Source organism: Festucalex cinctus, chromosome 6, assembly GCF_051991245.1.
Source record: "Festucalex cinctus isolate MCC-2025b chromosome 6, RoL_Fcin_1.0, whole genome shotgun sequence".
Lineage (NCBI taxonomy): Eukaryota > Metazoa > Chordata > Actinopteri > Syngnathiformes > Syngnathidae > Festucalex > Festucalex cinctus.
Window position 1 is genome coordinate 22,454,268 of NC_135416.1, and position 23,717 is coordinate 22,477,984.

Genomic DNA, 23,717 nt, shown 5'->3' on the forward strand with positions numbered 1-23,717 from the left:
AGATTCTAAAACAACCTGCTAGAGGACAATAATGCCCTTATAAGTGTTAATATTTCTTGCCATTGACAAATCGGCGATCTCCGCCATGTTGAAACTTGAATAGTTCTCTCAATTCGGAAACTCAGGTATCAAAAATAATTTCCCAGTTGACCAGTAGAAAATAGGACATGAGGGGGCGTCCACGTGCAGTTTTCTACTCAATGTGGTATTTACCATAATTACGATACCACATGAAGAAGAATTACTGCTACTAGTTACGTAACTGTAGTACAGCCTCGTTTAGTGTAGCCAACATTACAGCAGCATTAATGAGCAACTTTGCTTCCTTTCAACCTCAACTGTAAGCTAGTAAAAACAAAAAGTAAAATATTTTGTTTTGTTTTTAATGAAAGAAAAAAGTCATGCGTCTATATTGCGACCTCTTCTCTGCATCTGCTTTCCTTCGTTTTCTGAATGCCGCACCGGAGGGCTTTGACGATCTATTCATATTGCAATATTTGGCACTATACTGTATATACACATTCTGTATATGTTGTATACAGTGTTGCCGGTAACGCGTTACTTAGTAACGCGTTACTCCAAAAATTTGCTTTCTAAAGTAACTAATAGTCTAACGCGTTACTTTATTCTACAAAGTAGTCTGATTAAAGTTACTGTCCAGAGATTTAATGCGTTACTCCACATTTTCATGAAGAAGGCAAACTATCTCACTGTTGTAACAGTCACAATCAACTGCTGCTAACTACGAAGATGAGGCAGAAGTCATTGATCACCACACTGAATTCAGCCATGGTCTGGTCATGAATGGTTTGCACATTCAAAACAAAAGTGATGATACTTTTACTACTAGTTTTATTAACCAACAGGCACACAACGCAACAAAAGTGTGCATTATGGACCTTAAAAGTGGTAAAAAAATATAATTTATTTCCATCCTCAACTGGTCCGTGAAGCATTATGGGACGAGGTCGTCTCCGCCCTCTCGCCAGGGGGAGTGACGTCAGACAAGTCACGTTTTCAGTAGGGGTGGAACAAAAAAACGATTCGACCGAACCATCGTTCGTCAAGGGGAGCTAAACGACCGTATCGGTTGCGAGTGAGCCTTTATGGTTTTCATAACAATAGCAAGAGTTCTGCGCCGTGCTCTACTTGTTTTGTTTACATTTCAGTAGCATCACCATTCAAGCTACTTCCGTGTTTCCGTGCTCGCGACACGGCGCGCGCGCGCGCAACGAGTGACAACATACAAATGGAGACAGTTAGCAGAAGCCGGTGCCGTACATCTCGGTATTTCCCATTGCTATCGAGTCATCTCGGTGCACTTGTATGTCCCGGGCCGGCGTTGGTACTGCGCGCGAGCCAAAAAGAATAACTCCCGTGACGATCCAATGCATGGATTCAAACGACACAGGTATGTCCCACAGCCAACACACCAGCTATGCTAAAAGCACACTGCAAGTATCTCATTTCTCAGTTTGTGGCTCCCTGTCAATGTCTACAACTCGCATGAGCAGCAGATAGGAGAACTGAGACGTGCCCGCGATTACGTCATCAAACTCAAAATGAACGACAGCCCAAAAAACAAAATATAAACAGTAGTGATTCTGTGGCCATCATCGTGTCTCAGATTAAAAAAACAAAAAAAAGATGTCATACATTAACCAAAAATGAATGTGATGGCAAAAGAAAAACAAAAATTGTTAAAAACAAAAATTGTTGATTAAAAAGGGAAATGAACTTTTGGAAATATTTTTGCATATATTAAGTGGTTAAAATGTGTTTGATAGATTTATTGTTCCATAAGGTGGCTTCATATTTCTTTTGGCTGGACGGTAGGTTTATTTCAGGTCTTAAATTTATGTTTCTGAAATACTTCACAATGTGCACATATTCTGTTTAATTGTGTTGGTGTCTCTCTAAAGGTTAAATATTTATATTTAACATTAAATTATCTACCTTTTGTTTTCCTGATCCTTATTTTGAAGAGAAAAAAACAAACAAACCAAAAAACAATTATAACTGTCAATAACTACTAATAAATATTTAAACTGATACATGTGTACACACTGGAATAGCGGAACAAACAAACAGAGGAATTTAGGGGATTTTCATTTTCAACCTGGATAGATTTTTATTTTTTGTTTTATAAAAAGTATTTACGTTACAAGAAGTCAAGAGAGACTGCCTATTTTGTTTTTCATAAAAAAAAACTTTATTTTCATGTTAAAAATGCACTTTCAATAAAGTATTTGGAACTCCGTTTCTACTGCATTATTTTTATGTTGAGATGGTGTTATCGGCAGCTGCTGAAAGTAACTAAAAAAGTAACTTTTAATCTAACTTAGTTACTTTTAAAATCAAGTAATCAGTAACGCAATTTAGTTACTTTTAAAACCAAGTAATCAGTAAAGTAACTAAGTTACTTTTTCAAGGTAACTGTGGCAACACTGGTTGTATATACTCTATGCGATTAGAGCGCATTCAGTGGACACGCTCCGAGAGCAAAGACGAGCACTTGAGCAGTCACACCTTGTGATGTATATCTTTTTTTGTAACTGTTGTTTTTACGAGAGGTTATTAGCCCAGCGTTGCGCTGCAAAACCTGGAGGGCCAAATAATTACCTTCAGCTGGCCTAAACCCTTAAGCTATCTGGTTTATGTGGACGTACCAAGACTTATGCTCCTGCCAGTGCAACTCTAGGTCATTGACATCCATCAGGCATGGCAAACCTTAGTGTAGTTGAAAGTCAATTTCCTAAGCCATCTGGGAATATGACATCTATGACATAAAAAAAAAAAAAAAACTTAACAAGGCATACTTTAGCTGCTGAGAGTGTGACCTATCACCTGGGGATCAGCCAGCTATGAAGGAAAATATTCTGCACTACATTGGAGCAGGAAAGAGGAAGGCTGAGGTTCCATTCAGACAGTCATATATATCACAATTATTTTTTGATCTAATGCTGCAGGGTTCTTTAACCACATAAAGCAAAATCAGTATCCTACTATAGATTTATATCATGCTGCTTCTTTCCTTTCTGAGCCAAATGTAAATCAACCTTTCACAATGCATTCCTTTTAAATATCTGCATCACAGATTAACAGTAACAGTACATTTGACTATTTTTCTCTGGTCCCATTCACACATGACCCTCTGAAGCCTTTTATTTCCTCAAATCGGTGCTTTTGCATTTGCACACAGCTGAGACAGAATTTGGGTTTCAGGTTTCAGATACTTACATGGCGATTTCAGCGTGACAGCAAAAATTTCTTTCAACACAAAGGGGCACGGAGGGCATCTCGGTTGCTAAACCTCACAATCTGGCGATTAGCCTCTGCCTATGTTATGCTGCTGGTGCTGTCAGAACCCAGATAGTTCCTGATCAGTCAACTTCAATCCTGCAGCCCACATCGGTACCTTACGGTCAGGATGGTGAGCCAGGAAGAAGTTGGCTAAAAGAGGTTATAGTCAAGGTGTTGGAGCAATTAGGCACTGGACGATACCTTGCATCAAACGGAATAAGCCACTTGCACCGCATTAGTGTAGTTTGCAACAACCTGTGCATGTACAATTAGTTTGTGTCTATTCATCAAGTAAATATCAATGCACAGCACAAAAGAAAAAAGAAAAAGCCTCTCTGGTTTGTACTTTTATGTAGGTTGCATGCTTTATGGTTTCCTTAGATCTGCCTAGTTTGATTCATAAGGTTATTGAGTCAACTCCTGCTGATCGATACATGACGATACTTTCTGAATCTATGAGACAAATCACTAATGTAGACAGGCCAAATGTTTGGACACAACTTCTCATGCAATGCATTTTCTTTATTTTCATGACTATTTACTAGGGGTGTTAAAAAAAAAATCGATTCGGCGATATATCGCGATACTACATCGCGCGATTCTCGAATCGATTCAATAAAAAAAAATCTATTTTTTTTTTATTTTTTATTTTATTTATTTTTTATTAAGAGCTCAGAATTGTTCATTCGGTAGTCTTACCGATTCAACGTCTTATCATCATTGCCTTTTTTTTGTGTGTGTGTGTGTGTGTGTGAATCGATTTTTAAACTTCCATTTTTAAATGGAAAAATATTCAACAAAACGTCTGACTTCGGGTTAGGATTCACACCTTGAGCATTGAAGAATGTTATATGAACGGAACATTAAGCCTTAATATTTTATTTTAATGCTGTTCAAACAAACAGATTACAACCTCTATAAGACTGACATTTCAGATAAATAAATAATACATTTTCATATAAATCTTACACTCTACAAGCTTACTGATTAGTATTTTCTAAATTTGAATGAAAAAAAATCGCAACAATCGACTTATAAATTCGTATCGGGATTAATCGGTATCGAATCGAATCGTGACTTGTGAATCGTGATACGAATCGAATCGTCAGGTACTAGGCAATTCACACCCCTACTATTTACATTGTAGATTCTCACTGTAGGTATCAAAACTATGAATGAACACGTGTACTTAAAAAAAAAAAAAAGTGAAATAATTGAAAACATGTTTTCGGTTATTTCACTTTTTTTTTTCTAAATACGTAACTTCACATGTTCATTCTTAGTTTTGATGACTTTAGTTAGACTCTACAATGTAAATAGTCATAATAGCAACGCAATTAAGACATGGAACGAGGCGTGTTCTAAGCTTTATTTTATTCTCCCCATATTTGAAACACTGTTATTGTATGTGAAATGCGTTACAATTTATTTATTAGTTTCAAGGCTCGAAGTAAGCTTACAAGACCTTGTGCAGTCGTGTGCACTTTTCCGGAAAATGTCATTTGCGCAGTTAGAGGCACCGTTGTTGTCGGACTGGCTAGGACATTACCAAACACTGCATATAACATCCATTAAGCAATAAGCATAGTTTTTTTTTTTTAATAATAAAAAAAAAAATCTACAATCTTTGAATTATGGCTGTCCTATAAATAGGACGACGTATTACTTTGAAATGGGGAAGTTATCTCACTCACAAAGTGAATATTGAATCAATGAAACATTTCATCTCCAACAACAACAAAAAAGTTCTGTCCACTTTTGAAAAATTGGCTTTGGCTCATAAAGAGATACAAATTGTTCAACCACACAGGTAACTAATGTCAAGCCGCAACCCAGAACTCACACGTACACACATATGAACCCTACATGCTGTAAATCCTGAGACCACCCGGGACCATGCAGACCACCAGCCCTGACCAGTACACGGGTGCATGTTTTTGATCAGCAGGTCTGGGAACACACATAAAACCTGGTAAAAGGTGGGCAAACACACACACGTATGCAAAGCTATAATACTGTCACACACAGAGACACACAGTCACACACATGGCCATTAATGGAGTACTGGTTTTTATGTTTTTTCTTATGACTGACTTTTGAGTGCAGTGAGGAAATGTGTGTGGGGGGTTGAGTGAAAACGAGAGAGAGAGAGAGAGAGAGAGAGAGAGAGAGAGAGAGAGAGAGAGAGAGAGAGAGAGAGAGACGCACACACGATATAAATATATATAAATATACATGTTGAAATAGTTTATATAATAATTATAGATTTTATTAGTTGAAAAGTAAGTGAGCCAGCCGTTGTTAGGGCGCAGATGCTAGCACAGGTCTTCTGTGGATTTCACAACCGGCATATGTCAAATAAATAACAAATGTTTCAAAATCTAACTCACAATTGCCACCATTAGAATGATTGTGTTTTTTGTGAGCTGCACTTAGAAACTAAGTCTAAGCCACCAGCATGAATCAGCTAACCTGGCAATAGCCAGATGGATATGCACTTCACTCAAGTGAGTTCTCCGCAATAGGCCAGTGCTTCTTTTTTTCTTCTTACTAGGGGGGGGCATGACAGAAAATAATTGAGAAGCACTGCAATAGGCTAACCATCTGGTACCTCTCCGCAGTAATTTGGTTGGGAAAGGCAGGACATTCTGTACAATAATTTGAGCTGATTGGACGATGCGTCATTCTACATGTTTGTGTTAACCAATCACCGCCATGGCTGAAAATTTCGTCTTGGTTCTTGCCAAAGTGGGGGGAAAGCACGAACATCTTACCAGCTAGAAATGCACGAAGCGCCTCTCGCTGTTCAGCATTCAACAAGGAAACGGTGAGTAATTCTTAGAGAACAGGATTAATTGTAGCGTCCATTCGTCCATGTTAGGTTTGTTTGGTTAGCCCCTGCGTCGGCGCTGGCTTCCTGGTTTCGTCACAGTTGCATATCCCGCCCCCAAACACAATGTCGCTCTGTGATTGGTCCGAACCACTGACAAGATGTATTCTCCAGGGTTTGTGAACTCACAAATGCCGCGAGAATAGCGCAGAGCAGAGTGATTGACAGGCTGTCTCTCTGTTCCTTCACTCACAGTCACACTGAGTTGGGAATTAAAAGTTGTTACAGGTGCCAGTGCCTTGTATGTAATGTAGACTAATGTAATAATCTATTGTAAATACTAATGTAATGTTTTGATCGCTTGTCGATGTTGTCTATTTCATACGACACCGGACACGCCGCTTCTTCACTGTGTCAAAAATTAACAGTCTGCCTGCGTATGTCGCAAATACCACTACACATTTTCACTTATGCTCATTTAAATGGGATGACGTGAACATAAAAATGAGCTATGAAATATGAAACTTGAAAATGAAGATGTCCTCTTAAAAGAGTCACAACTGACACTCCACCCCAAAATGCACAATTGACTTGTAAATACAATAGTTTTGTGTCCCTCGTGTATTACTTGATGGTGGGGTGGTGGGACAAAACAAACAGACAAACAAAACAAAACATTAATTTTCTTAATATAACCATGTGACATCACATTGATAAGTTATCAATAAAGCACTTATCACAGGCCACATCAAATGGCAAATAATCTTTTAATTGACACTAAATTATTGAATCAAATTTCCCACGGTGGTAATATGACCTAATTTAAGCAAGAAAATACCACAAGGAGCAAAAACAAAATAAGCAAACTTTGTCTGATGCCTCAGAAGATAAATTGTCAGCTGAATGTGATCTTCAAAGCTGAGGCTGATTTCATCTCTTGAGAGGTCAAACTTCCAAAACATTTAAAGGGTTCAAATCTCGGACGAGCCTGTTCCTGAAAATTTCACATGCGTATCTTTTTCCTAAGGTACTGGTTGCTTTGGACATTTGTAAGATGCAAGTAGCAAAACTTGAAACCCCTTTTACTCAAAACTAGGGATTTCTACCTTCCAACATTAAAATTGCTGTAACGTCAGTTTTTGAGGTACGTCCGTTTTAAAGGGAATTAAGTGCAGAATTCGAATATATCAATATCTCAATTTAGATTTTTTTTTGGCACATGTGGACCGTTTTGTCAGCGCCAGTGTCTGATATTGCAACATTGAACATGTACCCAAAGAAATGACATTGTTACCTCATGAAAGAAATACATTGTTCTATGTGGCAAAATAAGTTGGTTGAATGTATTTATTGTTAGCTAAATAGTTGCAATAACATAATTGTATATGTATATTTTAAAGTTATTTAGTCATTTAGTAATGCCATAATATACTGTTTTCCTACAGATCGACAGCATTGAGAAAGCTTGCATCTGAAAAGCGAAACGTATGGAATTCCATCTGAAACTTATTGTATGTCATTGTGATGTGCATATGCACGGGCCATTGTCGCGATCACAATATTTTTTCAATACATTATGCAGCCCTACAACAGATATACAGAAACCACCTTTGACTTTTATTTAAAAATATTTCTCAAGAAACAACCTACAAGGCACTTGCACAACAATAGAAATTTTGAACCACTGTTTTCCCACTCTGAGTATGTTACACGACACACCCCCTCCCACCACCCCCATAAATATATGAATATTTACACAACAGCCGCACAATATGTATGCTGAAATGTGATGAAATGGTGACAATAAATAATGATTGTCTGTGCACAATCAAGTTGCTGGTGTGCCGAACTCCAGTCTTAAAGAATCTAATGTGTAAGAATCGGCTGCATGTTAAGGTCCTTTATAAAGACTAATGACCTCCTTCTGATCCAACATGTGAATGACCTCATATTCCTGTGTGCCAGCATGAGGTCCAGTTCTCAGTCTTTTGTTCCTCAGGATTTCGAAATAATGGCTCCAATTCCCATCTTTGTCGGCACCAAACCCAAAAACATTGACCTGGCAGGAAAAACACAATTAAATATGATTTTGATATCAAATAATTTCAGATTGATTTGAGTTGGCCAAATTGAAGCGTTTTAATCGACGTTTTCCATGACCTTTTTTTATTTTTTAAATACTGCGCCTAACAAGTCAGATACTGCTTCTGGTACTGTGTCTCCCTCTAGTGGTATGCAGAAGGAATCACCATCTAAAAATGCAGCTCAGTTAAAAAGTTGCCATCTTATTTATGTTTAATACACTTTCATTGCATTTCACCTTTAAGAACTGTTTGTTTTTAAATATTTATACTGTATACTTTTTGTCCCGACTTTGATATGCAGTACATTTGAATCCAAATACAGTTTTTGTCAGCATTTTTCATGTGACGATAAAAAAAATAAATAAATAATACTGGCATTCAAAATGTAAGGACCTAAAGCTTGGTTGATGGCTTACCTCTCCGCAAAGTTTGACAGAAACTTTTTTTAAAATTTTATTTATGTATTTATTTATTTATTTTAAATATAAAAACAGGATAAATTAACAGCCACCTACCTCGTCACATATTTGCAAGCTGAGCACCAAGGTCATGAAGCCAGTGGATGGGTAGCGGCCTTTCTTTTTCAACCATATTTCATGAGAATATCTCATAAGGGCCGGGTTGACAATCATCACCTGTTGCAAGTCAGACTATTAATAAAGACACTCAAACTGAAATGAAGAACTATATCCCAAGAAAACAAACATGTTTGACTGACGTGATTATTCATAGGTCAGACTCACCAAGTCCTTATTGGCTCTCCTCTTTGCTTCCTCCTGACCTTTTTTTCTGTTGAAGTTAAATAGAGCAACGAATGCATTTATCATTCATCAGAATAAAATGAAAAAAAAAATAATAATACAGATATCACATTTCTATTAGGTGTAGGGGTCTATATCTGCAAGCCTTTTGTCCACCATTATTGGGGGCTGCAGAGATTTTTTTTTTTTTTTACTACGTCTAAATGAAATGAAAGTGGTCCCACTCATTTGAAATGTACTGTATGCCTGTTTGTTTTGTGCTGTTGTACAATTTACTGCTCAGTTAACTGTCCAAACTAGTAGCAATAGAACACCTACTGAGGGGCGAAGCTGTTGAGCAGCCAAAGCAAGTCCTTCATCTTGAACGGAAAGAACACAAGATGAGTATTTTTGTCCAGATAGCTGGCGCTTTCGGGATACATCACGCGATGAGTTGTCCTGTTGCCAACGTCTGACTCGTAGCCAATGGTGGGCCCGCGGTTGATTCTACATGAATCACAATGTCAAGCATTTAAGTCATTAGAAATTCAGTGGTATAGAGTTGCATAGAGTTTAACTCATTGCCATGCTTATCACTCAAATCACTTGATTTTCAAAACTTTCCTCAATCAAAAGAATAGAAATGATATTGATCCATTATATCTCCCCCCAAAACATACAAAAATGAAAAAATAAAATCAATAAAAATGTAGCGGTATATCCATCATCTGAACCCCTTATCCTCAGTGTCAATTTAGAGTTGTCAATTAACCTACAGTAACATCAGAGGAAGCCCGTAACCTGGCAATAGCCAGATTGATATTGAGATTCATTCAAGGGAGTTCTCAACAAATAGCAACCTGGGATTGCTCTGCGGTGATTTGCTTGGGAAAGGCGTGACCATTCTGTACAATACTTAAAGCTGATTGGATGATGCGGCCTCTTTCTTTATTTTGACCAATCACAGTCATGGATGAAAATGTGTTTGTGCATGTTATAGGAAAGGCCCGTGGGGGAGCACAAACATCTTTACCAGCTAAACATGCACAAAACGCCTCTCGTTGTTCAACATTCAATAGTAATTCTGCAAGAACTGAATTAGCGTCCATTCGTCCATGTTTGTTTGAATGTTTCCGACGGTGTTGGCACTTCCTGGTTCATCACACCTGCATATCCTGCCCCCAAACACAATGTCACTCTGTGATTGGTGGAAATCAACGGGCTCGGTACAAGATGTATTGTCTGGCGTACCGCGAGAATTCATCTTGCAGAGCAAGGTTGGGAAACCCGAGTACCTGGAGAAAACCCACGCAGGCACGGGGGAGAACATGCAAACTCTACAGAGGAAGGCCGGAGGCCGGATTCGATCTCACGACCTCTGTGCTGGGAGGCAGACGCTCTAACCAGTCAACCACCGTGCCTCCATGGTACTCTATAGTAATATAGACAGTAACAATATATAAAGAATATAAAAATTACAAATTATATATTTTTACTTCACATTCACTTAACTTAATCGTTTTTTCTCCCTTTACTTTTTTGTCGTGCTTTCCTCACTTTCAACAGCTTCCCAATCGTAACACAGTTGGCTTTGCTTTACAGCCTGCATCGGCTCCAGTATAGTTCATATTATAGAAGTACAATACTTGTACTACTTAACCAAGTCGACTTGACAAACAAACATCTCGCTCAAGTTTTTGGACCGACGATTAGAAAAAAAGATATTTGTCAAAAAACAGAACCACAAAAAAAAAAATAAAATAAAATAATCCAGAGCACTTGTAAATTAAGGTATCACTATAATGGGGTGGATTTACCTTATTATGATGTCATGGTAATCAATCAGCTGGCCATAGTGTGATCCTTTGAGATTAGCCGAATTGCCCACCAACGCACATGTCCTGCAACGATCGGACGATTGTTGCAGGACATGTGGGTTGGGTGGAAAGATGGTGAAGAGTTTGTCGACAGTTTCATTGAAAAAACTGAATGGGCGCTTTTCCCGCTGCACTTTCTGAAAAATACATATATCAAAGGAGATCTGACAATTGTGACATAAAGATACAAAACTAAAACTCATTTGAAACAAATGTACTTAAAATACATCTGGCCAATGTATGCGTGTGTGCGTGCGTTTTTTCAGATTAGAGAGAGAATTATTATTTTTTAAGCGGCAGTATTATTTTTACTTTAATGGGACGTCAAGTCAAAAATTTCGCTTTACAATATTGTTCTCTACACCCTCACTAGTATTGCATTTGTGGAATATGAATCAAGCATGAAAATCCACACCTTTTTATCCATCTCAGGTGACTGAAAATGACATCATAGTCTATAGGCTCAGGTAACAAACAGTCATTGCTCACCTGTTTCTGGGTTTGGTAATGTGACATTCGCAAGCTGAGCCCTTAGACACGTGATGTCTTTTTCAGTCGACAGTATATGGCAAAATGGCCGTCCTATGGGATGGATAAATGGGTGGATTTTGATGCTTAATTCATATTCCACAAACACAATTAATACTAGTGAGACTGCATCGAACATATTTTTTATTACTTGACTTCCTAAAGTGTGTGTGTGCGTGTATGCATCCTCATACTCACATATATAATTTTCAGTACGCTCATACTCATACTAATCGAAAAAATTTACTACATTTTAGATTTCTGCAATTATACCAGCTTATGTCTGATTTAAATAATTTTCTTGAACTTTGCTTTTAAACATTTTTTTAACTCAACAAGTGACTTGCATATTTTCAGGTCAGTACCAAAATTATTCCACAAATTAACACCTTTAACAGACACGCATCTTTGCTTAATATTTGCTCTTGTTTTGATTTTTTTTTTTTAAGACACTTGTACCCCTTATGTCATAAGGACTCTCTCTAATTTCAAATAGTTTAAATAGAGTAGATTGTTGTTAGCTTTGTACATTATTTGTGCTATTTTAATCTCAAGTCATAAAATGTCATTGTATTTAATTTCATAAATAGTGAATGTGTTGGTTCTGTATATTTTGATAAATAATTCTTAAGGCTCTTTTTTGCAGTTTGAAAACAGGGTCGGTATTTGTTTTATATGTGTTTCCCCAGATTTCCACATAATAAGTAAAATATGGCAATAATAATGAACAATATAATGTGTATAATGATTTCATATTCAGAACATCCTTAGTTTTATAGAGTATCCCTATGATTTTTAAATTTTCCTTTTGACATTTTCTGTGTGATTTCCAACATAATTTATCATCAATAACTACTCCAAGAAATGTATTTTCCTACACTCTATTTCGCGTTTAACCATAATTTTGACTTGTGTGATTCTTCTAGTGCCAAAAACTATGAACTTGGTTTTGTTTAAGTTTAATGATAATTTGTTGTGTCAAACCATTTTCCAATGTGTTCAATTCATACTCCACAGAAGCTGCTTCAGGTTTTCTCCACAACAGTAAAGAGTTGTGTCATCAACAAATAAGACACTTTTGATTTTTTTTTTTTGAGACACAACAGATATTTATATACAATATAAATAGTTTAGGGCCAAACACAGACCCTTGGGGAACTCCATGAGTGATTTTCAAGTGTTTTTATTGTATATTGTTCAACTGTACTATTGTCCAAATAACTTTTCATCCATTTATATACTAAACATCTTGTGCCATACCTCCCAAATTTATTCATTAATATAGAATGATCTATGGTATATATATATATATTTTTTTTTTAATGAAAATCCCAACATTAAATGTCTTATTATCTGTTTTGGTAGATATTGTTTCTCCGAGTTCCATGACTGCCATTGAAGTGGTCCGTTTTTCGCCATTCCTCCCAGTCATGCCACTCCAGTTCTCACTGTCATTGTCCACGTGAGCATTGAAGTCCCCCAGCTGAACGAATGAGTCCCCAGGGAGAACCCTCTCCAGCACACCTTCCAAGGACTCCAGAAATGGTGGGTACTCTGAGCTGCTTTTTGGTGCATATGCACAAACAACAGTCAGGACCTGTCCCCCCACCCGAAGGTGGCCAGAGTCTACCCTCTCGTCTACCGGGGTGAACAGGCATCACACCTGCTTTGCGCCTCTCATCGTGGATTGGTAGCAGAGCCCAAGCCGTGTGTGGAGCAGAGTCCGACTACATCTAGTCGGAATTTCTCTGCCACACACACCAGCTTGGGCTCCTTCTCCGCCAGAGAGGTGACGTTCCATGTCCCAAGAGCTAGCTTCTGTAGCCGGGGATCGGACCACCTAGGTCCCTGCCTTTGGCCGCCACCCAGCTCGCTACACACCCATATGAAGGGCTACCCACATTGCCTTTTCGGGCTGTGCCCGACCGGGTCCCATGGGTGCAGACCCGGCCAGCAGGCGCTCGCCAACAACCCCACCTCCAGGCCTGGCTCCAGAGGGGGGCCCCGGAGACCCGAGTCCGGGCAAGGGAAATGTTTGTCCATTTATTGTACTCATCGTAAGCGGTCTTTGAGCCGTGCTTTGTCTGGCCCCTCACCTAGGACCTACCTGTTTGCCATGCTCTCACTTTGTTGTCTAGCAACTCAAGTCGCAAGTTGAGGTGACAGTGCACAAGATAGTCGTCCATTGCAAGCCGGCGAGACTTCCTTGTTCACCGAGCTGCTCACTCGACCAATGACAGGCAGTTTGCAACGGCGGAGTCCAACCCAAGACACATTTAGGACCGCCCCCTCATTAGAATAACATTTCAACTTGGCAGTACGACTAAAATAAATAAATTACTTCTTCTTCTTCTTTCAGCTTTTCCCTTCAGGTGTCGCCACAGTGAATCAGTTGCCTCCATCTAACTCTGTCCTCTGCATCCTCTGCTCTCACACCAACTACCTCCATGTCCTCTTTAAATCCATAAACCTCCTATTTGGTCTTCCTCTCGATCTTCTGCCTGGCATTTGAAAACTCAGCATCCTTCTTCCAATATAGTCACTCTCTCTCCTCTGGACATGTCCAAACCATCTAAGTCTAGCCTCTGACTTTATCTCCAAAGCCTCTAACATGTGCTGTCCCTCTGATGTACTCAATCCTGATCCTCTCCAACCTGGTCACTCTCTGCCACTTCCAGCTCTGCCTCCTATCTTTTCCTCAGTGGCACAGTCTCCAGACCAAACAACAACTCTATAAAGCTTTCCTTTCATTTTAGATGAAACTCTTCTATCCCACATCACACCTGACACTTTTCTCCACCCGTTCCAGCCTGCCTGCACACGCTTCTTCACTTCTTTTCCACACTCTCCATTGCTCTGGACTGTTGACCCGAAATACTTAAACTCCTCCACCTTCTTGGTCTCTTCTCCCTGTAACCCACTTGGGTCCTTCTCATTCACACACAGATACTCCGTCTTTTCACACTTTGTGAAGTTGACGAAGCCTATGGATCCGTATGATGCGGAAGTTATACTGATCATCCTCAGGAAGAGACTCACCTAACAGGCTACTTTGAAGGTGCATGAGTTTTTTGCTACCAGTATTAAATAAATACAATAAAATGTAGGATTTTTATTTATTTTTTGGTCAGGGTTCAATAAGTTTCCAAGATGTTTGCAAGCAGTTTTAATGGTTGAAAACAATTTTCCTTGTCGCCATCAAAATTTGAATTTGACCAGGATTTCTTTGAAACAAGAAAGATTGTTTGCGACCGTTAGAACTATTTGTGGACTTCTGGCAAACGTCTTTGCAACCTTTAACAAACCCTGATGAAAAACCAACATTCGCTATGTGCACAAACACAAGTATTCGACGCTCAGTGAGTAATGGCCTTTTGTAAATATAAAAAACACTACCGGTATATATACAAATAGAATCACATATAGGCACACTTAATCAGAATAAAATGTGCAACTACCTTCCACCAGTTGAAATCATCCTCCGACATTGGGGTTTGTTTGGATAAAAACGGCTTTGGTGATGCATCAATCAGCGGTTTATACTCGTGCTCACCCTCAGTCAAACATTTCTGGCAGTTGCAGGCACGCAACTTATACGGCCAGAGCGAATACAAGTCTGTCAGACTCCATTTGGACTTATAAAACAAACCGGTGGCAGTCAAACACAGGAGGGTAAGCAGGATTCTGGTCTTTCCCAATGTGGACAACATTCTGTGGGCCTGTGGGACATAATAAACAGAAAATTGATGACTTAATATCTGTAAGAATAAGATCTGAATTGGCTGTAGACGAATTCAGGACTCACACCTAAATTGCTCAAAATGTGCAATTGGTTTCCTCATGTTCCTTTTAGGCTACTACTACTCTGAAGGGTGTTTTTGACATTTTCCAGAACCAGCTTTCACAAAGTTCGCAATAAATGCTAACAAAATAAGATACGATTCTTACAGTGCATGGTAATAACTTAAAAAAAAAATGTTGAGTGTTTCATGGACCTATGTGACTGTCTTGAAGATTCCCTCTCCTTCAAACTGCATGTTAGCTTCTGAAAAGCTGTGGTTAAAATCTGGATTTGAAGACATCATCTCTGCTGCATTTAATCTGTATTTGATACATGAATACACTTGTCCAATGTTTTCTGATGTATAGACTGCATATCACAAAGCAATTCATTTTACTGTGAATTCTAAAATCTTTACACGTCACTGTCAGTTACTGTATAAAAAAGGATGGCAAGTATTTATTTACTTATTATTATTATTATTATTTTCTTTTTTTTAAGAGAGAGCTCAGAATTGTTCATTTGGCAGTCTTACCGATTCAACATCTTATCATCATTGCTCCCTCTCTCTCTTTTTTTTTGTGTGTGCATATGTACGTGTGCGTGCGTGCGAATTTGTACTCATTAATTCACCTAAAACCTAATAAAAATCCCATTACCCTTCACCTTAAACGGATACTTAAGAGTCTCGCCAGACGCGTGAGATTCAGAAGGTCAGGAGACCAGAGGAATGGCCAAAGAAAAGAAAGACAAATCAAAGTCAAATCCAGCACCAACTAAGCACCTCCTGCCATCCACATGGTTACAAAACCAGAGTCTTACACCAACCCCAGAAACCTCTAAATTCCAACAAATTAAGGAGATCTCAAGAGACCAGAGGAAAAACTAAAGAGAGGAAGGAGGGAAGGATAGATAAAGCAGAGTGAGGTCCACAGACACCAGCACCCACTGATTCAACAAGCAGTGGGAGGGAGAGGCGAATTCTGTTTGAATTTGAGTAGATGCTGGTGTGATGGATCTGGCATGCATAAGGACCGTCACCAAAGAGGGGAGCCGTCGACCGCGGCCCAGCAAAGCGAGCACGGCCCCCCCAGAATCTCCCAAGCTGCGGTAGTACCAAGGCACAACGCTTCCAAGGCCCCCGGGCAGCGAGCCAACCCAGACGCCCGGAAGGCCCCTGCCCCCGACCCGGCCTGTGCCCCGAGCCCAACGCTGCAGAACGAGGCCCGGCAGGCCCCCACGGTGCCCCAGCCCCCGCTCCCCCCACGACTCCCTTGCACCCCACCCACACCCACCACCCACCACAACCCAACCCCCGCCACCCCCAGGCCCCCAACCCTCCAGACGGCCCCCAGCACCCCCCCCCCCCCCAAGCCACCCACACCACCACCCACCCCCAAAAACAAACCGCCCCCCCCCCCGCCAACACCCCCCTGCCCCTGGGAACCGGCGCCGGGCGGGGCCGAGCAGCAGCACAGAGAGGGAAGACATGCCCACCCCACCTCCAGTCGCGTGGAAGGACGGAACAGAGGGGAGGGAAGTAGAGAAGGAAGCACCGGGGGAAGGGCGGTACACCAGAACACCAAGCCCGGTGGGAAGAGGCCCCGGTCGTCATGCCAGCGTCTAGTGACACCTAACCTGTTACTAAGTTCGCCAGCTCGCCGACTGGCAAGCATTTATTTTTCAACAGGTTCACAAATGAGAAGTTTTTGGGAAAGGTCATAATCTGTTTTTCCTCCCCCACGAGATAACTAAGTAACTGATGATACCCCCTCACCATACATTGTATCATTTTATTTTTATTTAATTTATTCAGAGCAGAGTTTTGATAATTAAGTTAAAAATGTAATATTAGGATTATTAGTTGACTGCTACTAATTTCCATCCATCCATTTTCTTAACCGCTTATTCCTCACAAGGGTCGTGGAGGTGCTGGAGCCTAACCCAGCTGGCTTCGAGCAGTAGCTGGGGTACATCCTGAACTGATTGCTAGCCAATCACAGGGCACTCAGAGACAAACAACCATCCACACACACAGGCACACCTAGGGACAATTCGGTGCTACTAATTTATTTATTGCAATTAATGAATCGAGTCACCATGTATTATTGGACAGTGTTAATAATCACATTATCAAAAACTTAAGTTGAACATTTTCTGTTATTTCTTAATTTTATAGATAATTTTGGTGAGGAGTGACTTTTTTTTTTTTTTTTTTTTTGCTTGAGTACCTGCTCCAATGGCCAGACACACCTGGCCTTGGCATTCAAACGAATTGTGACCACTGTGATCAGCACTTAAAACCTGTTCTCAGGAGGTCTGCACTACGTGCGTCAGTCGACCGAGGCTTAAATAAGCACAGATACAAAGTAAAACAAACACAGTCATTCAAATCTGGAGCTGCTTGACTTGATTTTTGCTATCTTGTGTCAAATCTTAAAGACAATGGAAGCCTATCTGTAACCTCCACCTGCTATTATTCAGGCTGTATGCCAAATGCCATTGTGAAGGGAGCTCTTCTTCCCTCGCTCACTCAGGGGCTTCTGACCACAACCGCATACACTTTGGACTGCTAACGGCAGAACAGCTGCTGGCCAATGTAACTGAGACCATGTGGTCTAAAAGATATAGTGGAGGTTGAAATAAATAAATAAAAGATATAATGGAGGTGCTGCAGTTTGTTTAAAAAAAGAAGAAGTAAATTTTAATTAGAAAATGTTTCACTTCATATTATTATTATTATTATTATTATTATTATTATTATCATTATTATTATAGCACTACAGCTGCGGTGGCTTTTAAATGTGATTTTTATTATTCTGTTTACAACTGGATGTTCTTAGCTCCTTTGGGGTTGTGTTGTTTTTCTCTATGAAAGCTCTTCAGCCCCCAAAGGGTGTCCTTTTCCTGTTTGTAATGAACTCTTCTTGTGCTCACCTGTTGTCAGTTAATAATCAGTCTGTTTGCTTATAGTCCGCCATAAAGCTCACTTCCGTTTGTTCTAACATGTTTGTTTTCTTAATTTGTTTACATTGCAAACTGTCGGAAATTGTTAGTGTTTTTGAGTGCTTCTGTTTTACTATTGAATGCATTTTGCCACTGAATATAATCTCTCAACCCCCCCCCACACACACCCACACATCTAGCTATTTAAATATCTATTGATATAAATTTTCTGATTTTAAAACCAAAACACTTTTTTTTGTAGTGTTTGGATATCACTACCAAAAGCACTGCACTTGCTTTACCCTATGCCATAAAATCAAACCACTGAAACCACTCCCATGTTCATTCCTTGCAGTTTAAAAATATTTCAAATCTTTGAGTTGTACAATTATCATTGATTTAAAAAAAAAAAAAGAAAGAAAAAAAAAGTGCCTACCTATTACAGAGACAAGGTGTGAATCCGCTTGGTCAACGAAGAAAACAGCAGGAAGGGATAGAATCAGGTAGAACAGGTAGCTGGCATGAAGGGGAGGATCTGGGAGGTGGTGGCTTTCGTCACAGTGGGACTTTAGACCCAATAAAAAAACACTACATCCTCATGTAACGCCAATATACTTGTGTTTATTTTTCACATGCCTTTACAATGAGAAATCCAGCACCACAGGTTTATTTTCAAAATATTAATTCCTGGAACAATAATGCTAACCTGCAGGTGTCTGATTAAGTGAGTGTGGATTTAAATCATAAGCGAATCAATTCAATGAATTTCAAAATAATTGCAGATGATGTCATGTTATTTGAGTGTAAATTTCATTTAAATTATTTATCCATTTGAGCATGAAACATTTAAAAGTGATTGAGTTAACAGCACAAAACAGAGAAAATAGACACGTAAGATGAGGAGCCGCGGAAGCTTCAGGTTTCATTTGTGAAGTGACAGCTAGAATAATGAAAGCAGACATTTGCAGGGGAAAAGACCAAACAAGCATGTAAAGTGAACCCATTCAAAGAGATCAAATCGCAATGCAAATGTGAGAATGTTTTGAATGGGACTCGGAAATATTCAAAACATTCTCATCTTTGTATCGTCATCTGCACTAAATGTTCAGTATTTGAATTCTGGTATGCATTGTCTGGTCAGAAGTACTTTTGAAGTTATGCCCTGCAGCTGCAAAAAACAATGAACATGAAAATATTCACCTTCGAGGCATGGAAGGAAGTCACAGGGAGCCAGCATCATTAGTTTGCACCTGCCGCATTTGGTCTGAGCTTGAAATTTGGAGGCCAAGACAACAACAAAACAAAACATTGAAATCATAGCCTTGGATAAAACATGGAGCTCTCATTAGTACGGGCCATAAATTTCTAAGAAGTATTTTATATTGAATATACACAGTAAATTCTGTAGTGTAAATTTGACTCTAGAGCAGAGGTCTCCAAACTACGGCCCGGGGGCCATTTGCGGCCCGCCGTCCATTTTTCAGTGGCCCACGACATATGCTGAAAATGGCATTTGACTCAGTTCAAATTAAATAAAACAAAACAAAAATGTTTGGAGATGGTCAAAGTAAGAAGTAAAATTCTACTAACTAAAATTCTAAAAACAATATTGTTACCTGCCCTGCGATTGGCTGGCAACCAGTCCAGGGTGTCCCCTGCCTACTGCCCAGAGCCAGCTGAGATAGGCACCAGCACCCCCCGCGACCCTTGTGAGGAATAAACGGTCAAGAAAATGGATGGATGAATATTTTTACCGAAATAAAATAGAAACGAAAATGCTTTTTAAAAAACGAAAACTAACTGATACTACATTTTATGTTTACAAAACTAAAACTAACTATAATTATAGCAAACATGTCTGTTTTAGTCTTTGGTAATTAATTTAACGCATGAGCCTTTGGGGATGATTTTAACTGTGATTTTTAGTAGATTTATTTTTGATATAAACCAGAATAATGACGTTTGAAAGTATGTCACACAGAAGTGACATCATCTAGCAGCAGCCAATAGTAAAGCATCTTCAGATGCCGTTGCTCCCATGGTGTTTTTTTTAAATATTGCGCACAAAAAAAACCCCAACTAATACTAATACTTAAACTAACAAACTAAACTAAAACTAAGCATTTTTTAAAGAACTACACCAATAAAAACTAACAGACCCACCCTGAAAACTAATAAAAACTAACTAAAATGAAAAATTCCAAAACTATAATAACCCTACTGCCATATTAAAAATAAATTGGTTTATATACTGTAGCATTTATCTAAATATGCAAAGGCACAAATAAATTATTTGTCCAATTTTTAGGACTAAACAAAATTTCTCTTCATAACATTATGTGGCCCTTGTGTCCTTCTGATTTTCTGTACGTGGCCCTCAAATGAAAAAGTTTGGACACCCCTGCTAAGTGTAAATTTGTCTCTATTTAGAGAGGGACCAAATAGACTCAGTTTTAGAGTCGGCTAAGATTTAAACTAGGAAGAGAGTAAATAAAAAAAAAATTGAAAAAAATAAAAACAAAAGCCACTCAAGGGTTGAGGAACAAACTCACAACTAGGGGTGTGAATTGCCTAGTACCTGACGATTCGATTCGTATCACGATTCACAGGTCACGATTCGATTCGATACCGATTAATCCCGATACGAATGGTCACGATTCGATACCGATTAATCCCGATACGAATTTATAAGTCGATTGTTGCGATTTTTTTCCATTCAAATTTAGAAAATACTATCAGTAAATTTGTACATGTACACTGTAAGATTTGTATGAATATATTTATCTAAAACTTGAGGCTTATAACCGTGAGCCACTGTACACAAACAGTTTGCAATCTGTTTCACATTTGAACAGCATTAAAATAAAAATATTAAGGCTTAATGTGCCGTTCATATAACATTCTTCCATGCTCAAGGTGTGAATCCTAAAAAAAAAAAAAAAAAAAAAAAAAAAAAATCGATTCTGCCGATTATTGAATCGATTCGAGAATCGCGCGATGTAGTATCGCGATATATCGCCGAATCGATTTTTTTTTAACACCCCTACTCACAACCATTAAGCTTGGGAGACTGTCACACTACCGCCAGAGCTATGCCTCTCTTCCTGTTTGCTTTTCTCCAAGAGACCATAGACATCGTTTTTTGTCTCTTGGAGCACTGTTTTTCAGACCCGGTCCTTGAGTACCCCTATTCGGCTTGTTTTCCATGTCTCCCCAGCCAACACAGCTGAAGATCATTATCAGGCTTCATGCAGAGCTTGCTGATTAGCTGAGCGTTTGAAATAGAAATATGCTTTTTTCAGGGCCGATACCGATTATCGGTAGTCAAGGAGGCCAGATAACTGATATTTGAAGCCGACATTCATTTGCAGTAAAAGTTAAAATGTTGGCATCAAATTTTTGAATAATGCAAACCCTAACACTTCTTTTCATTGGATTATCACACTGCACTTTTCATTTTACAGCCTTCCAGCTGCAATAAGACGTTGGTGGCGGGGGGAGTTAAATATGGGGGCCACATGACATTACCTTTATAGCATTTGGGATACTTGTAGTTTTATTTATGGAGGACCAAAACTGCCAAAATTCGAAATAAATAAATTACTAAATAAATAAATAAATGTGAAAATAAAAATGAATATAAAATATATATATAATTCCAAAATTGTGCCCTGCGATTGGCTGGCAACCAGTCCAGGGTGTAAACTGCCCAGAGCCAGCTGCCCCCCGCGACCCTTGTGAGGAATAAGCGGTCATGAAAATGGATGGATGTATGGATGGATGGATATAATTCCAAAATTATATCTAAAAAATAAATCTAAATGCAAGTAAATCTGTTTTTATTTTAACTTTTTTTTTCATTTATTTATTTATTTAGACATTTATTTATTTATTTATTTAGTCATTTATTTATCTATTTATTAAGTCATTTATTTTTCTATTTATTTAGTAATTTATTTATTTCGTCATTTATTTATTTCGTCATTTATTTATTTATTTATTTTTAATTTTGGCAGTTTTGGGCTGTACAGCTAAGTTGAAATGTTATTCAAATGAGGGGGCGGTTCTAAGCGTGTCTTGGGTTGGATTCCACCGTTGCAAACTGCCTGTCATTGGCCGAGTGAGCAGCTCGGTGAACGAGGAAGTCTTGCCGGCTTGAAATGGACGACGATCGTGTCCACTGTCACCTCAACTTGCGACTTGAGTTGTTATACAACAAGCGAGAAAGTAATAAGGTAAGGTAAGGTACAGTGTTGCCACAGTTACCTTGAAAAAGTAACTTAGTTACTTTACTGATTACTTGGTTTTAAAAGTAACTAAATTGCGTTACTGATTACTTGATTTTAAAAGTAACTAAGTTAGATTAAAAGTTACTTTTTTAGTTACTTTCAGCAGCTGCCGATAACACCATCTCAACATAAAAATAATGCAGTAGAAACGGAGTTCCAAATACTTTATTGAAAGTGCATTTTTAACATGAAAATAAAGGTTTTTTTTTATGAAAAACAAAATAGGCAGTCTCTCTTGACTTCTTGTAACGTAAATACTTTTTATAAAACAAAAAATAAAAATCTATCCAGGTTGAAAATGAAAATCCCCTAAATTCCTCTATTGTTTGTTTGTTCCGCTATTCCAGTGTGTACACATGTATCAGTTTAAATATTTATTAGTAGTTATTGACAGTTATAATTGTTTTTTGGTTTGTTTGTTTTTTCTCTTCAAAATAAGATCAGGAAAACAAAAGGTTGATAATTTAATGTTAAATATAAATATTTAACCTTTAGACAGACACCAACACAATTAAACAGAATATTTGCACATTGTGAAGTATTTCAGAAACATAAATTTAAGACATGAAATAAACCTACCGTCCGGCCAAAAGAAATATGAAGCCACCTTATGGAACAATAAATCTATCAAACACATTTTAACCACTTAATATATGCAAAAATATTTCCAAAAGTTAATTTCCCTTTTTAATCAACAATTTTTGTATTTAACAATTTTTTTTTCTTTTGTCATCACTTTCATTTTTGGTTAATGTATGACATCTTTTTTTGTTTTTTTAATCTGAGACACGATGATGACCACAGAATCACTACTGTTTATATTTAGTTTTTTGGGCTGTCGTAATCGCGGGCACGTCTCAGTTCTCCTATCTGCTGCTCATGCTAGTTGTAGACATTGACAGGGAGCCACAAACTGAGAAATGAGATACTTGCAGTGTGCTTTTAGCTTAGCTGGTGTGTTGGCTGTGGGACATACCTGTGTCGTTTGAATCCATGCATTGGATCGTCACGGGAGTTATTCTTTTTGGCTCGCGCGCAGTACCAACGCCGGCCCGGGACATACAAGTGCACCGAGAGGACTCGATAGCCATGGGAAATACCGAGATGTACGGCACCGGCTTCTGCTAACTGTCTCCATTTGTATGTTGTCACTCGTTGCGCGCGCGCGCGCCGTGTCGCGAGCACGGAAACACAGAAGTAGCTTGAATGGTGATGCTACTGAAATGTAAACAAAACAAGTAGAGCACGGCGCAGAACTCTTGCTATTGTTATGAAAACCATAAAGCCTCACTCGCAACCGATACGGTCGTTTAGCTCCCCTTGACGAACGATGGTTCGG

General features: G+C 38.8%; 1 protein-coding gene across 2 annotated transcripts; it reads right to left on the bottom strand.

Annotated features, from left to right (window-relative positions):
• Nucleotides 1-7,729: 7,729 nt before the first annotated feature.
• Nucleotides 7,730-19,366, bottom strand: LOC144021129 (CMP-N-acetylneuraminate-beta-galactosamide-alpha-2,3-sialyltransferase 1-like). Of its 2 annotated transcripts, none has more exons than XM_077525176.1 (7): nucleotides 19,290-19,366; nucleotides 14,821-15,081; nucleotides 10,775-10,971; nucleotides 9,297-9,464; nucleotides 8,961-9,006; nucleotides 8,733-8,852; nucleotides 7,730-8,192 (listed from the first exon to the last, which is right to left on the bottom strand). In XM_077525176.1, the coding sequence occupies exons 2-7, from the start codon at nucleotides 15,070-15,072 to the stop codon at nucleotides 8,025-8,027; spliced, it is 951 nt and encodes a 316-aa protein (XP_077381302.1). In that variant the 5' UTR covers nucleotides 15,073-15,081; nucleotides 19,290-19,366; the 3' UTR covers nucleotides 7,730-8,024. The 2 variants fall into 2 exon arrangements, with proteins under 2 accessions (XP_077381302.1, XP_077381301.1); XM_077525175.1 differs by lacking the exon at nucleotides 19,290-19,366 and adding an exon at nucleotides 18,526-18,640.
• Nucleotides 19,367-23,717: the final 4,351 nt, after the last annotated feature.

Coding starts and splice junctions, on each gene's coding strand:
- LOC144021129 (XM_077525176.1), bottom strand. CDS start 15,072: ATGTTGTCCACATTGGGAAAGACCAGAATCCTGCTTACCCTCCTGTGT. Junction 10,972..14,820: donor ATGATTTCAACTGGTGGAAG/GTAGTTGCACAT, acceptor TGTATTTTTCAG/AAAGTGCAGCGGGAAAAGCG. Junction 8,853..8,960: donor GGAGAGCCAATAAGGACTTG/GTGAGTCTGACC, acceptor GACTTGCAACAG/GTGATGATTGTCAACCCGGC.